This window comes from Anomaloglossus baeobatrachus, chromosome 2 (assembly GCF_048569485.1).
Source record: "Anomaloglossus baeobatrachus isolate aAnoBae1 chromosome 2, aAnoBae1.hap1, whole genome shotgun sequence".
Taxonomy (NCBI): Eukaryota; Metazoa; Chordata; class Amphibia; order Anura; family Aromobatidae; genus Anomaloglossus; species Anomaloglossus baeobatrachus.
This window is the reverse complement of record NC_134354.1, coordinates 27,500,773-27,516,330: the sequence shown is the minus strand read 5'-3', so window position 1 is coordinate 27,516,330 and position 15,558 is coordinate 27,500,773. Positions and strand designations below refer to the sequence as shown.

Genomic DNA, 15,558 nt, shown 5'->3' with positions numbered 1-15,558 from the left:
CAGGTGGCCCCCGGGCCGTATACAGGCACTGTGGGGGGACACAGGTGGCCCCCGGCTGTGTACAGGCGCGGCTTCTCTCTGACTCCGGCTGGTTTCTATTTCCAGGAAGCTCTTCCTCTACTCCACACACGATGTGACTCTCATTCCTCTTCTTGAGGCCTTTGGAATTTTTGACCAGAAGTGGCCGCCGTACGCCTCTGACATAACTCTCGAGCTGTACCAGCATCGGCCTTCCAAGGAGTGGTTCACCCGCCTCAGCTACAACGGGAAGGTGAGACGTCACAGCGCGTGTCTATGAGCGGCACAGGCGCCCTCATCCCGCACCCGACCCTCAGTGCACAGAATTTCTTTTTCCTACACTTTTTCTACAGCGGGAGGAAGCTAAATCAAGTCTGCAACCTCAGAGGCAGTGTACTATATAGCACTATAATTACTTTTACTCCACTGCTGGCAAACAAAATTACAAGAACAGAGACACATGTGGCAGCAGCAGTCCCTTTATCCTGTCTGGTGCTGCCACACTGCGCATGCGCAGAACAAACTGGTTCTCGGTCCCTGTCCCCGTCCTGGTTATTGAGTATGTACTATAACGTAAATGACTTATTTGGGAGTGGAGTGAGGCATGCTGGGATGTGTAGTTTATAGGTGCGATAAATCATTATTTATTACCATCCGGCGCATGCGCACTGCAAACTACAGATCCCAGCATTCCTTGCTCACCCTAATAACTGGTATTAACAGTGAGAAGGGAAAAAGGGATAGGAAATTAGTTTGTATTGCGCATGTGCTGGACGATAAATTCACTACGTACATGTTAGATTTTGATAATGGGACGTAAAAACTACACATCCCAGCAGCTTCACCTTCCCACACCCCCCCCACCCCAAAGAAATTATTTGCGCACTGGTGCTTCATGAGTAATCAGGATGGTAACACAGATAGATATTCATTTTGTATTGTGCATGCGCTGGATGGTAAATTTACCGCGTACATGCTAGATTGTGATAATGGGACTTAAAAACTACACATCCCAGCATGCCTCACCTCCCCCCTACAAAGGAGTTATTTACACAGCGGTGCTTCTTGAGCAATCAAGATGGTAACAAAGACGGGGAAAAGTCTTGTATTGCGCATGAGCTGGCACACACAATACAAATTCTTTCCTTATCTGTGTTCCCATCATCCAAATAACCAGTTTGCACCTTTATGTAAAATAGTTATTTTGGAGGAGGAATGAGGCATGCTGGGATGTGTAGTGTGCAGCTCCCTTCTTTGATTAGCTAGCAATCAGCACTCGGCGCATGCGCAATACAAACTCTTTCTTGTTCCCATCCTAATAATACACCCTGCATTGTTATGTATGTGTAATATTTGAAGTGGGGAGGACAAGGCATGCTGGGATGTGTACCCATCCTTCATCCTGTAGCAAGCAGCACTCTGCGCATGCGCAATACAAACTCTTTCCCTTTCCCATCTTGATAATACACTCTATATTATTATGTATATGTAATATTTGGAAGGGGGAGGGATAGGCATGCTGGGATTTTTAGTCTGCAACTCCCATCATTCATAATCTAGCAAGCAGCACTCGGCGCATGCGCAATATAAATTATTTCCCATACCCATCCTCATAATAATACACCATGCATGGTGATGTATATGAAATATGGGGGAGGGGGAGGCGTGCCAGGATATGTAGTTTGGGCATCAGGATTCCTGAAACTGTAGATTCTTTTTATTGAAGACGTCTGAAACACCCGAGACCAGATAACACTGAAAACACAAGATTTAATCCGTCATTACCGGGCATGGACCAATTAATTTGATATATATGAAATTGAGAGTGTGGACATCCCCTTTAAGCCTCTTCCCCTCCAGAGCGGTGATTCCCTCCCGTTTTGTAGTTGTAAATCCCCAGCAGCGAGGCCGCAGTAATAACGCAGAGCGCGCGGCCTCCGGATCTTTGTTCTTGTATTGATTTTGAGAATTGAATTAGATCATCCGGCTGCTCCGCGCCGACGTCCGGACGGATCCCACCGCTCTGCCTGGATACCTAATGAACTCCACTCCTTTCCTCTGATCTGTGTTGCCTGCGGGGCTCAAATTGTTGTACCATAGAGCTGTGGGTATCGGTCTCCCTCACCGCCTCTACCCTGCAGAGCAGGAGATATCGGTCTCCCTTGCCATCTCTACCCTGCAGAGCAGGGGATATCGGTCTCCCTTGCCATCTCTACCCTGCAGAGCAGGGGATATCGGTCTCCCTTGCCATCTCTACCCTGCAGAGCAGGGGATATCGGTCTCCCTTGCCATCTCTACCCTGCAGAGCAGGGGATATCGGTCTCCCTTGCCATCTCTACCCTGCAGAGCAGGGGATATCGGTCTCCCTTGCCATCTCTACCCTGCAGAGCAGGGGATATCGGTCTCCCTTGCCACCTCTACCCTGTAAGGTTATGGATATTGGTATCCCTCATAATCTCTACCCTGCAGGGCTAAACTTGTTCTACCACAAATCTGTAGATATCGGTCTCCCTCACCCTCTCTACCCTGCGTGTGACTCGCCCACCCCAGGGCTATGGGATACCCGGTGCCGGGCCGGACTAGTCCGGAGGTAGTCAGTGGTGGCTGGGCCCGGCTCCGTGGCCCTGGTGGGTGTCAGTAGAATATGTGGCTTGAATTAAAGTTTGTGTTCGTGACGCCACCTGTGGTATGCGTCTAATAAGCCGCCGCTGCTGTATGAGGCCTCCGGGGGATGATATGGCAGCAATGGTGGTACTACTCCCCACAGGTGGAGCAGTGCCCCGGGGCACAGTTGGTGCTTATTAGTGTCTATGCAGATGAAATAACAGAGGCAACTCCAAGGGTGCAGTTTCAAGTTCTTTACTCACAATTCTTGTCAAGGCCGGCAGGAACCCTTGGACTGCTGGGACCACTGTCAGGGACCTCCGCCGTTTCTGGGTGATTCTTGGAGCAAAAGCCGGTACCCTTCTCTTAAGTGTCTCTGTCTTCAGCTGTCTCCTTAAACCTTGCCTTTGTAGGATAAACCTGGCTTGGCCTCCACAACAGCCTCCAGGCTGGGGGGTCACCTGTCGGCTGATTACCCCTTTTCTAGAAGTTCTGCAGTGGGCTGTGGCCCGGGAAGTTTACAACATTCCCTGGGCCTCGGTTTTTACTGTTTGGAGATGATCTTTGCACTCCTCCGGTTTCTAGGGACCGTCCCCTGTTGCAGCTTGATCCCTCCACCGATGTTCCTGTGGACCAGGCCACCGCAGCTCTACAGCTACCCGTGGCCCTGGAATCCCTTCTGTTCTCTGCTTGGTGTCACCTGGACCCTCCGAGTCCCAGGATCTTCACCAGGAAGCGTCTCTTTCCTCTTCTCAGCTCCTGACTGACTTGGAGCTCTCTTTCTACTTCTCCTCCTTGCCTGCCTCCTGCAGACCTCTTCCTCCTTCCGCACTCTCTCTCAGACTTCTGTTGCTTTCTCTGTGCGGACACTCTGAGCTCACAGAGCTCCTTTCTCTTTCACAGCTACATGCTGGCTCCTCACTCTCTCACTCTCTGAGGTAAACTGAAACTAACTTGACCTTCCTTTCTCTATCTGCTCTCTGGTGGCTCCTCCCACCTCCCCAGTTGCTAAGCTGTACCCTATAGGAGCAGGGATGAGTCTTACGGCCCCTCCCAGCATGCAGCATGGGAGGTTTTCTGCCACTATCCCTGGTCCCAGTATGTTCCTAGCAATGGGTGTAGTGTGGATTTACCAGGGGACCGGTGTTCACTCCCTTCCTCACCCAGAATGGGGCATCACACCGCTGATGGGGTGCAATGACCTGTGGCGACGGAAGCCTCAGGGGCGCCACACGTGTATATAGGATGACAGCCCTCATTTAGGGTGGTAACGACTCTGATCCTGTCCTATTACCTAAAATATGATCCCTGTCCATCGGTCACCAATCCCCCTCTCCATTCTCAAAAAACTCAGACCAGTCTGTGTGGCATCTGGCTGCAGCAGGAGCCTCCCCCCCCGCTTCTCTACCTGCATTCTAAAGCCGCATGAGAAGGAAATGAGCCCTGGGATTTGCTGATTTGTCTCTTGTCATCTTAGACAGCACCTTAATGATAAGCAACACTTGTTAAACTCGAGAGGCCAGTGATGGATTTTTTTTTTTCATTTTTTTTATTGAAATTGTGACTTTTTATGTGCATTACATACAGTGTGTCCACCCATATCCTGTCCACCGCCATTAACTTGAGAACGGTGGCAGCTTTAGGCATAGAAGTGGTGTCTAGGTATAGTAAAGTAGTCATGCGCTACGCAATGAAACCACTTATAGCGCCACCTGGTGGAAAACAACGGAGTTAGCATTTTTATCTTGAAAACGGAACGAGATAGAGAAAAAAAGTGAATGACAAAGTTGTAGGGCATCATCAATTCAATACGAGTCTACACCTTGCATACAGAAATGCTATGATTAGAACGTGTAAAACTCACAAGGCTGCGGACGTGAAGCGATACCTCATGGAGACCTTCCTACAAGTCATTGGGTATGGTGGCTGTGTGGAGTCGCCTCCACGCTCACCTGACCTGACCCCATTGGACTTCTTTCTGTGAGGTCACATCAAACAGCAGGTGTATGCGACCCCTCCACCAACATTGCAGGACCTACAACGACGTATCACAGATGCTTGTGCAAACGTGTCACCTACCATACTGCACAACGTGCAGCAAGATACAGTATGCTGTGCAGAGGCCAGATGTGCATTGCAGCTGACGGGGGCCACTGAGCATCAAAGTTACATGAGCGCCATATGCGTGACCAGCATTCAATGTTTTGGGGGGGGGGTGGGGGTGTCATGGGTTTCATATCATAGCATTTCTGTATGCAAGGTGTCAATTCGTATTGAATTGATGATGCCCTACAACTTTGTAATTCACTTTTTTCTCTATCTCGTTCCGTTTTCGAGATAAAAATGCTAACTCTGTTGTTTTCCACCAGGTGGCGCTATAGGTGGTTTCATTGCGTAGCGCATGGCTACTTTACTATACCTAGACACCACTTCTATGCCTATAGCTGCCGCCGTTCTCAAGTTAATGGCGGTGGACAGGATATGGGTGGACACACTGTATATGTTCCCACCATGTTTATTTGTACCGGTCTGCATTTCACCACTTTTATCTAGAAATGCAGTTAGAAATATTGCAGTATTTTGGTGCAGGCAGTAAAAACTGGGGTAAAACATGGATATATTTTGAATTAGGAATTTACAAAAAATATATGTTGCATTTTGCAAAAAGATTTTGGAGCCACACGATGATCAGGCCACGTTTCCACACTTTTTTTTTTTTTATCTGCAGGTCTTTGCCCCAACATACAGTTGCATTTTTTGCTATTTTTGTTTATTGTTACATTTTCCCACTTATTATTTTCTTTCATGCAGATTTGATGCAGCGTCTATTTTTTTAGTGCTGAGATTTGGGATTCTGCTCTTAAATACAGTATGTGGGTGTTTTTTAGGCTCCTAGGAACCTATAGATATCAAAAACAAAACCGCAGCATCTTTAACTCTTTTCCAATCTGTTATTGTATGTATATATCAGACGTCAGGTCCCAGTGTAAAGAGTGGGCTCTTTGGCTAGTTCCATACCTGGCATATGATGGATCTTTTATACAGCCGGCATCTGTCTTTACCTGCAGCGACTGGAGTAAAGCTCAGATCTCTGCTGTTTTTAACAACCTAAATCCCGCTATCTGTCTCAGACAGTGGCTTTTTAAATGGCACGATCAGTGACAGGTCCCTGGAAAGTGGTCACGGGGTGCCGGTGGGCTGTGGAGGCTTCTGCCGCCGCCATATTGGACCTCACACAAAGCACAACCATTTTGGCTGTATACTGAAATGCTGTGATATTCCAACGCAAGAGATTGTCCGTGGGGAAAACATCTTTGTTAATCCACATAAGACTGGCCAGCAGGGGGCGCAGGTGCAGTAACCCTGCGGCAGTCGCCCTGCACAGATCCAGATGTTGCTTCCCCCTCCAGGACTAGAGCCTTAGATGAAGAATTGATGTTTTACTACATTTTTAGGAAAGGAAAAACAGAAAATTAGAGCCTTAAAATGCTAGTTTACTATTGTTCTCTGTTATCAGCCATAGTTGAGTCTAGTGTTGCTCGTTTCTCCAGTTCTTTACCCCCAGATGTTCACATTTCTGTGTGAGATGTAAGATGGGGCCTGCAGGTGTCCTGGTGATTTTCGGATCCTCCTGGGATCTGTTCACCCGCGGGGAGGGAGGATCCGCTCCCGGACGGCATTTCACCTTTTAATCAACTTTAATGGGAATCCCCGGAAATTCCTTTAAGCTTTTTGCTCCTGTTTTCGCCGCCATCATCGTGATCGATAACTCGCAGAGCAAAGGCTTCTGTAAAGAATGTTCCTAAGGAAAACATCTGCGTCCTCTCACCGACGGCACAAGCCATCTGCAAGACGTATACGTAATGGGTTAGACTCCGGGAGAAAGGTAGCGAGACGGAACAGGAATATACGGTATATACGGAGAAAAGTATGTGCCCCCTCCATTACACACCGACCTCCCACCCTACATCCATAGACATTACTATGGAGTCGCCCCCTTCTGTAGATTTTGGAGGCATCTGTGGGAATTTTTGCCCTTCCATCCAGACCCTGATGTTGGGGGGAGGCCGGGGTCATACTCTCCGGTCTGGTTATTGGTTATGGCTGAGGTCCGTCTCTGTGCGGTGTCATGTTCTTCCCTATCATGTCTGTATGGACTCTGTGCACTGGCCACAATCATGGGGAGTAGAAAAGGGTCTTCCCCAAACTCTTCCAACAAAGCTGGAAGCTGCAATTCTCCAAATGTCTTGTGGGGAAGAATTAAGATTTCCCATAATTGAGGCCGACCCCTGATAACAGCATCAGTCTCCTCCACCATCTGCACAGGGGGTGACGTTCTCTATTCACCAAACTCGGACCTCCTCCATCAGATAAAGCAGTGTGATCCGTCCCTGCACAGAACACGTCTCCTCCAGAGTCCAGTGGTGGCGGCTTTACACCGCTGCATCTGACGCTCAGCATTGTGCTTGGTGATGTACGGCTCGGCATTGTGCATGGTGATGTACGGCTCGGCATTGTGCTTGGTGATGTACGGCTCAGCATTGTGCTTGGTGATGTACGGCTCGGCATTGTGCTTGGTGATGTACGGCTCTGCATTGTGCTTGGTGATGTACGGCTTGATATGGTGTTTGGTGATGTATGGCTCGGCATTGTGCTTGGTGATGTACGGCTCGGCATTGTGCTTGGTGATGTACGGTTCGGCATTGTGCTTGGTGATGTACGGCTCGGTATTGTGCTTGGTGATGTATGGCTCGGCATTGTGCTTGGTGATGTACGGCTCGGCATTGTGCTTGGTGATGTACGGCTCGGCATTGTGCTTGGTGATGTATGGCTCGGCATTGTGCTTGATGTACGGCTCGGCATTGTGCTTGGTGATGTACGGCTCGGCATTGTGCTTGGTGATGTATGGCTCGGCATTGTGCTTGATGTACGGCTCGGCATTGTGCTTGGTGATGTACGGCTCGGCATTGTGCTTGGTGATGTACGGCTCGGCATTGTGCTTGGTGATGTATGGCTCGGCATTGTGCTTGATGTACGGCTCGGCATTGTGCTTGGTGATGTACGGCTCGGCATTGTGCTTGGTGATGTATGGCTCGGCATTGTGCTTGATGTACGGCTCGGCATTGTGCTTGGTGATGTACGGCTCGGCATTGTGCTTGGTGATGTATGGCTCGGCATTGTGCTTGATGTACGGCTCGGCATTGTGCTTGGTGATGTACGGCTCGGCATTGTGCTTGGTGATGTACGGCTCGGCATTGTGCTTGGTGATGTACGGCTCGGCATTGTGCTTGGTGATGTACGGCTCGGCATTGTGCTTGGTGATCTGCAGCTGCTTGGTCAAAAAGCTCAGTGATTCTGCTGATGTTTCCAGAGGAGGTCTGGACTCTGCAGTTATGGGGTCAGCAGAGCGCCGGTGACTTTTCTGCCCTCTGTTCCTCAGCACTTGGCCCCCCGCTCTGTAATGTTACGGGGTCTCCACTTTGTGGCTGATTTGCTGCGGGTTCTCCCACTCAAGAGCACTCACAGGAGATGGGGAAAATTCAGGAGGTAGAAATGTCATAAACAGACTTGTTACCCCAATGGCTTCTATTACAGGACATGCTGGTATCAATGAGCTCTGCACCACCGGCCATTAGTAAAGGTAGAGGGCATGTGGGGGGCCGGATGTGTGACGCCCTGGACTAGCCAGGTAGTCACAGACATAACATACACACCCCCACCCTAGGCAGTTACATCAGTCAGACAAAAACCCTTGTTGCCTCCCTCCAGGGTCTGATGTCCACACCAGGTGGGGCGAAGTCAGGCGGTTTGCCCCACCCACCGAGGAGTTCACAGGCCTGGAGGCGGGAAAGGTGTCAGATCAGTCTTGGAGGTGAAAGTGAGAGGAGTGAACACTTGAGGTGTCTGGGTAGGAGCCCAGGCACTGACAGCAAGGTTGGCAGACGGTGGTGGCCGTTTGTAGGAGTTGGTGGAACTCCGCAGAGCCGTAAGGACCGGGGTCGGGCGTCGGCCCGCCGGTACTGGACCGGGGAACGGAGTGAAGCTAAGCACACAGGCAGGGCCATCGGACCCCGACCAGGCTTGGAGCCACCGTCAATAGTCAAATCCGAATGTGACAGGAACCCCAGGGGTTCCCCAACAACCAAGTCCCGATTGAAGGCAACCGCTCACACCGTGACGATATACAGCCACCGCCACAGGCTAGAGACCCAAGGGCCAGCGCCTGGGGGCAAAACGTGCTCCTACGGCACCTATACGCCGGGGAGCGGACTACCGGTGGGCAACCACAGGAGTCAGAACATTTCTAAAAGGTGCAGGGAAAGACAGCCACCATCAGCCGTCCGGGTAGAGCACAACATCAACACTGCAGCCGGCTGCGGGACCCGTCCATCCGGCCGTTTTGGTTTACCAGAGACTTTGTCAGTGATTGTCTGAGTGAGTACACCAGTGCCGTCCGGCACCGCGCTGCGCAGTCCCTGCACCTCAGCCATCCGGCCTCCCCGTTACACCACCGGGCCCCAGGATCACCAACCCCCTACCCACGGTGGGGACAACATCCTAGCTGCACCCTACCATCTCTTCCGGGATCCCCGTCACCAGCAGTGCCATCATCACCACGTCCCGTGGGTGGCGTCACAAACAATCTCCCTAACCAAACCACCCTTTTTCACTCACGGGCGAGGAGCGCTGCTCGAGTCCCCGGGTCCGGTCCACCGCTCGAGCCACCAAGCAGCAGCAGCAGAAGCCCCGGACCCGAGCGTGGCGAGCCGTCCCCTCCGCCCGCGACAGATGTTATATACACTGGGGGCAATGAGTGTTGGTTGCAGATGTGGCTTTTCTTATTGCATTATTTCTATATTGACAGTTTCCATACATTGGAGGTTCTTGGTTCACATTTTTGATTTGTGTGAGCCCAGCAACCACTACAAGGTGACATCATACAGAGGGGTCTCTACATGACGCCATGTTTCTCTATAGATCTGACCTTCTCCCTGATCTTGTTTTCCAGGAGCAGTTGGTGAAGGGCTGCCGCTCCGGCCTGTGCCCCCTCGATCAGTTTCTGAACGCTCTGGCGGATTTCCCTCTTAGTCCAGACGACTACAAGCGGTTGTGCCACTGTGAAGAGGAGGTATCCGGGGCCAAGGAGAAGGCATTGCGCTCGATATAAACCCTAGAGCTGCCCGTCCGCTCCAAGAAACCAAACGTCCAACATTTCACTGTCCACAAGGACATAAAAAGTTCCGTCTCTTTCCCTTATTTCACCGCCCAATATTCTCAGGACTCCGCTCATGATTCTGTGCTCGTCAGCCGCGGCGCGGTGTCCTCATGGAGATCATCCTGGGGATTTGCATGGAGGAATTGTCCTTTTTTACATCAAATACTAAAGGAATAAATGCCACCTGAATTACAGGAGCTCAGCTAAAGTGTTAGGGGGGAGTCTGACAGCAAACAGGTTTAATAACGAGCAGAATTGTGAATGCAGCTCTGGAGTATAATTCAGCACAACTCTAACGAGGCTGAATCAATCTTTCCGATATATGATCTTGGACATAGCCAGTGTACCCAAATAGTCCTTAGATATCTGAATGTATCTAATCCTCATAACAGCGAGGTCACTGCTCACCTTGGCCGCAGTAGTGAGCGCCTCTGACCGGCCCGGATCACCGCGCTCCTTATTTTATTAGATGTCAAGTTGATGAGTGTTAATTACATTTCTCCATATAGCAAAGTCCAGGATGTCACACATTCCCATCACAGCAATTGTATTTCACACAAGAAAATACACGAGATTTCCCGTTTTGTGCCCGTCCCTTTAATCAGAATCGAAAGAGTGAAGAGACGTGGCCTAATGGGGGCCACAAAGAGCTTGTAATGAACGAGGGTAACGACCCCATGACCCTAAGCTGCTCAGATCCTCAGGGAAACATTCTGTATCTTCTGTATCCTTTATTTTTAAAAAAAAATGTTCATATTTTGTGGGAAAAAAAATAAAGTCTTTATTCTTTAACTTGTGTTTTTTTTTTTTACAGCATATAAAGGGAATATAAATAGATAAGGTAAAAAATGCACAACCAGACCCTAGTGAATAATAGTGACGAGCGGGCACTACCATGCTCGAGTGCTCAGTACTCGTAACTAGTGATGAGCGGGCACTACCATGCTCGGGTGCTCAGTACTCGTAACTAGTGATGAGCGGGCACTACCATGCTCGGGTGCTCAGTACTGGTAACTAGTGATGAGCGGGTACTACCATGCTCGGGTGCTCTGTACTCGTAACTAGTGATGAGCGGGCACTACCATGCTCGGGTGCTCAGTACTCGTAACTAGTGGTGAGCGGGCACTACCATGCTCGGGTGCTCTGTATTCGTAACTAGTGATGAGCGGGCACTACCATGCTCGGGTGCTCAGTACTGGTAACTAGTGATGAGCGGGCACTACCATGCTCGGGTGCTCTGTATTCGTAACTAGTGATGAGCGGGCACTACCATGCTCGGGTGTTCAGTACTCGTAACTAGTGATGAGCGGGCACTACCATGCTTGAGTGCTCAGTACTGGTAACTAGTGATGAGCGGGCACTACCATGCTTGAGTGCTCAGTACTGGTAACTAGTGATGAGCGGGCACTACCATGCTTGAGTGCTCAGTACTCGTAACTAGTGATGAGCGGGCACTACCATGCTCGAGTGCTCAGTACTCGTAACTAGTGATGAGCGGGCACTACCATGCTCGGGTGCTCAGTACTGGTAACTAGTGATGAGCGGGCACTACCATGCTCGGGTGCTCTGTACTGGTAACTAGTGATGAGCGGGCACTACCATGCTCGGGTGCTCTGTACTCGTAACTAGTGATGAGCGGGCACTACCATGCTCGGGTGCTCAGTACTCGTAACTAGTGGTGAGCGGGCACTACCATGCTCGGGTGCTCAGTACTCGTAACTAGTGGTGAGCGGGCACTACCATGCTCGGGTGCTCTGTATTCGTAACTAGTGATGAGCGGGCACTACCATGCTCGGGTGCTCTGTATTCGTAACTAGTGATGAGCGGGCACTACCATGCTCGGGTGCTCAGTACTAGTAACTAGTGATGAGCGGGCACTACCATGCTCGGGTGCTCAGTACTGGTAACTAGTGATGAGCGGGCACTACCGTGCTCGGGTGCTCAGTACTGGTAACTAGTGATGAGCGGGCACTACCGTGCTCGGGTGCTCAGTACTGGTAACTAGTGATGAGCGGGCACTACCATGCTCGGGTGCTCAGTACTGGTAACTAGTGATGAGCGGGCACTACCATGCTCGGGTGCTCAGTACTCGTAACTAGTGATAAGTGGGCACTACCATGCTCGGGTGTTCAGTACTCGTAACTAGTGATGAGCGGGCACTACCATGCTCGGGTGCTCTGTACTCGTAACTAGTGATGAGCGGGCACTACCATGCTCAGGTGCTCTGTATTCGTAACTAGTGATGAGCGGGCACTACCATGCTCGGGTGCTCAGTACTGGTAACTAGTGATGAGCGGGCACAACCATGCTCGAGTGCTCAGTACTAGTAACTAGTGATGAGTGGGCACTACCATGCTCGGGTGCTCAGTACTGGTAACTAGTGATGAGCGGGCACTACCATGCTCGAGTGCTCAGTACTCGTAACTAGTGATGAGCGGGCACTACCATGCTCAGGTGCTCAGTACTGGTAACTAGTGATGAGCGGGCACTACCATGCTTGGGTACTCAGTACTCATAACTAGTGATGAGTGGGCACTACCATGCTCGGGTGCTCAGTACTGGTAACTAGTGATGAGCGGGCACTACCATGCTCGAGTGCTCAGTACTCGTAACTAGTGATGAGCGGGCACTACCATGCTCGGGTGCTCAGTACTGGTAACTAGTGATGAGTGGGCACTACCATGCTCGGGTGCTCAGTACTCAGTAGGGTGCGTCTCATGTATCGAGTATAATGATAGTCAATTGGGAATTCAAACATTTTTTCGGATGATTTCTCCCATTGACTTCCATTCTTTGATACATGAGTCACAGCCAACCGAGCTCGTTACAAGTACTGAGCACCCGAGCATGGTAGTGCCCACTCATCACTAGTTATGAGCACTGAGCACCCGAGCATGGTAGTTCCCGCTCCTCACTAGTTATGAGCACTGAGTACCCGAGCATGGCAGTGCTTAATTTGTCTTCAATGAAAAAAAATTGTCAAAGCCAAATTGGATATAATTCCACACCAAACATAAAAAGGGGATGGACAAAAGTATTGGCACTGTTTGAAAAATCATGTGATGCTTCTGTAATTTGTGTAATAACAGCCCCTGTAACTTACCTGTGGCACCTAACAGGTGTTGGCAATAATAAATCACACTTGCAGCCGGTTGACATGGATTAAAGCTGACTCAACCTCTGTCCTGTGTCCTTGTGTGCACCACATTGAGCATGGAGAAAAGAAAGAAGACCAAAGAACTGTCTGAGGACTTGAGACTCCAAATTGTGAGGAAGCATGAGCAATCTCAAGGCTACAAGTCCATCTCCAAAGACCTGAAAGTTCCTGTGTCTACGGTGCGCAGTGTCATCAAGAAGTGTAAAGCCCATGGCACTGTGGCTAACCTCCCTAGATGTGGAAGGAAAAGAAAAATTGACGAGAGATTTCAACGCAGGATTGTGCGGATGGTGGATAAAGAACCTCGACTAACATCCAAACAAGTTCAAGCTGCCCTGCAGTCCGAGGGTACAACAGTGTCAACCCGTACTATCCGTCGGCGTCTGAATGAAAAGGGATTGTATGGTAGGATACCCAGGAAGACCCCACTTCTTACCCCGAGACATAAAAAAGCCAGGCTGGACTTTGCCAAAACTTACCTGAGAAAGCCTAAAACGTTTTGGAAGAATGTTCTCTGGTCAGATGAGACAAAAGTAGAGCTTTTTGGGAAAAGCCATCAACATAGAGTTTACAGGAAAAAAAAAAGAGGCATTCAATGAAAAAAACACGGTCCCTACAGTCAAACATAGCGGAGGTTCCCTGATGTTTTGGGGTTGCTTTGCTGCCTCTGGCACTGGACTGCTTGACCGTGTGCATGGCATTATGAAGTCTGAAGACTACCAACAGATTTTGCAGCATAATGTAGGGCCCAGTGTGAGAAAGCTGGGTCTCCCTCAGAGGTCATGGGTCTTCCAGCAGGACAATGACCCAAAACACACTTCAGAAAACACTAGAAAATGGTTTAAGAGAAAGCACTGGAGACTACTAAAGTGGCCAGCAATGAGTCCAGACCTGAACCCCATAGAACACCTCTGGAGAGATCTCACAATGGCAGTTTGCAGAAGGCAGCCTTCAAATCTCAGGGACCTGGAACAGTTTGCCAAAGAAGAAGGGTCTAAAATTCCAGCAGAGCATTGTAAGAAACTCATTGATGGTTACCGGAAGCGGTTGTTCGCAGTTATTTTGGCTAAAGTTTGTGCAACCAAGTATTAGGCTAAGGGTGCTAATACTTTTGTCTGGCCCATTTTTGGAGTTTTGTGTGAAATGATCAATGATTTGATTTTTGTTTCATTCTCTTTTGTGTTTTTTCATTGCAAGCAAAATAAATGAAGATAATAATACCAAAGAATGTGTGATTGCCATCATTTTCAAGAAGAAACTGAGTATTATCTGACAGACTTGCAGGGGTGCCAATACTTTTGGCCAGCACTGTATGTACAAGAATATAACTACTCTAATACTGCTTCTATATATCTAATGTTCTTCTGTGTACTGTATATACCGTATGTGACTTGCACTATGACACTGGAATACTTAATGTAATGGGACATGCTAGGGTTGTTCCTGACCCTTTATAGCAATCTTTTTAGCAACTTCATCATGTCATCATCTGGAACGGCCTCCAGATACAGGTATGCCTCTGTATTTTGTTAGTTCACATCTATACAGTGCTGAGCCTATTCACATCTGTTATAAAGAATATGTCCAGAACCACTTAACTAAGTAAAGAGAAACCACAGCTCATCATTTCTTTAGGATATGAAGGCCAGTCATTCTGGAAAATTGCTAGAACCTTGTAGGTATCCTCAAGTGCAGTCATGAAACCCATTAAATTCTATGATGAAACTGGCTCTCATAAGAAGTGCCCCAGGAATGGAAAAGCAAGAATGACCTCTGCTGCAGGGGATAAGTTCATTAGAGTTACCAGCCTTATTAACGGCCCTTATAAGATATAGATATCAAGTAAGACACATCTCAACATTAATTGTTCAGAGGAGACTGTATGAGTGGCCTTTTGGTCAATTTGTTACAAAGTAGGTACCACTGAAGACCACAATCAAGAAGACTTGTTTAGGGCTGAGCAACACCATGACAAAATAACTTATCAGTGGACTGTGCTCTGAGAAGGCAAAATGTGAGCTTTTTAGTACCAGTTGCCAAGTCTTTGTGAGATGCAGAAAATGTGAGTGGGTTTGTAGCTCCGTGGTGACCCCCATGAAGCATAGAAGGGAGGTGTGATGGTGCCTTCAATTTGGAAAAAATTTGCACTCTGCAGCAACCGCAGTCCCATCGGGTTCGCACATAGTGGTACTATCATTTGTGCTGGAAAAGGTCAATGACCCAAAACACTTCCAGACAAAGAAAAGCCTACGTGACCAAAAAGGGGAGAGGTGGAGGGGCGTCAGATTACATGACCTTCACACTCACCCAACATCAATCTAAGTGATGGGATGTGTTGGGGACTGAGTGAAGACAAAACAGCCGACAAATGCTCAGCTCCTGTGGGAGCTCCTTCAAGACTGTTGGACGCCATTCCAAGTGAGGACTTGAAGAAACTGCTGGAGAAATACCAAGGAAGCGTCATCAGAGTAAAGAGGGGTGCATATTCAGGTTTGTTTCACACGTATTTCTTTACCATTTCTTAGTTCGTTTTCATACTCACTCCTTTGAGGATTTGCCGCCT

The 15,558-nt window shown here is 49.1% G+C and overlaps 1 protein-coding gene across 4 annotated transcripts in view; it reads left to right on the top strand.

Moving 5' to 3' along the window:
* Positions 1-10,630, top strand: part of ACP6 (acid phosphatase 6, lysophosphatidic) — a 42,336-nt gene extending 31,706 nt beyond the window's left edge. For all 4 annotated transcript variants that reach the window (XM_075332875.1, XM_075332876.1, XM_075332878.1 and 1 more), the window contains exons 10-11: positions 106-271; positions 9,632-10,630. In XM_075332875.1, the coding sequence (XP_075188990.1) occupies positions 106-271; positions 9,632-9,790 (325 nt within the window). In that variant the 3' untranslated portion in view covers positions 9,791-10,630. The remainder of the gene's footprint in view (positions 1-105; positions 272-9,631) is intronic.
* The last annotated feature ends 4,928 nt before the right edge of the window (positions 10,631-15,558 follow it).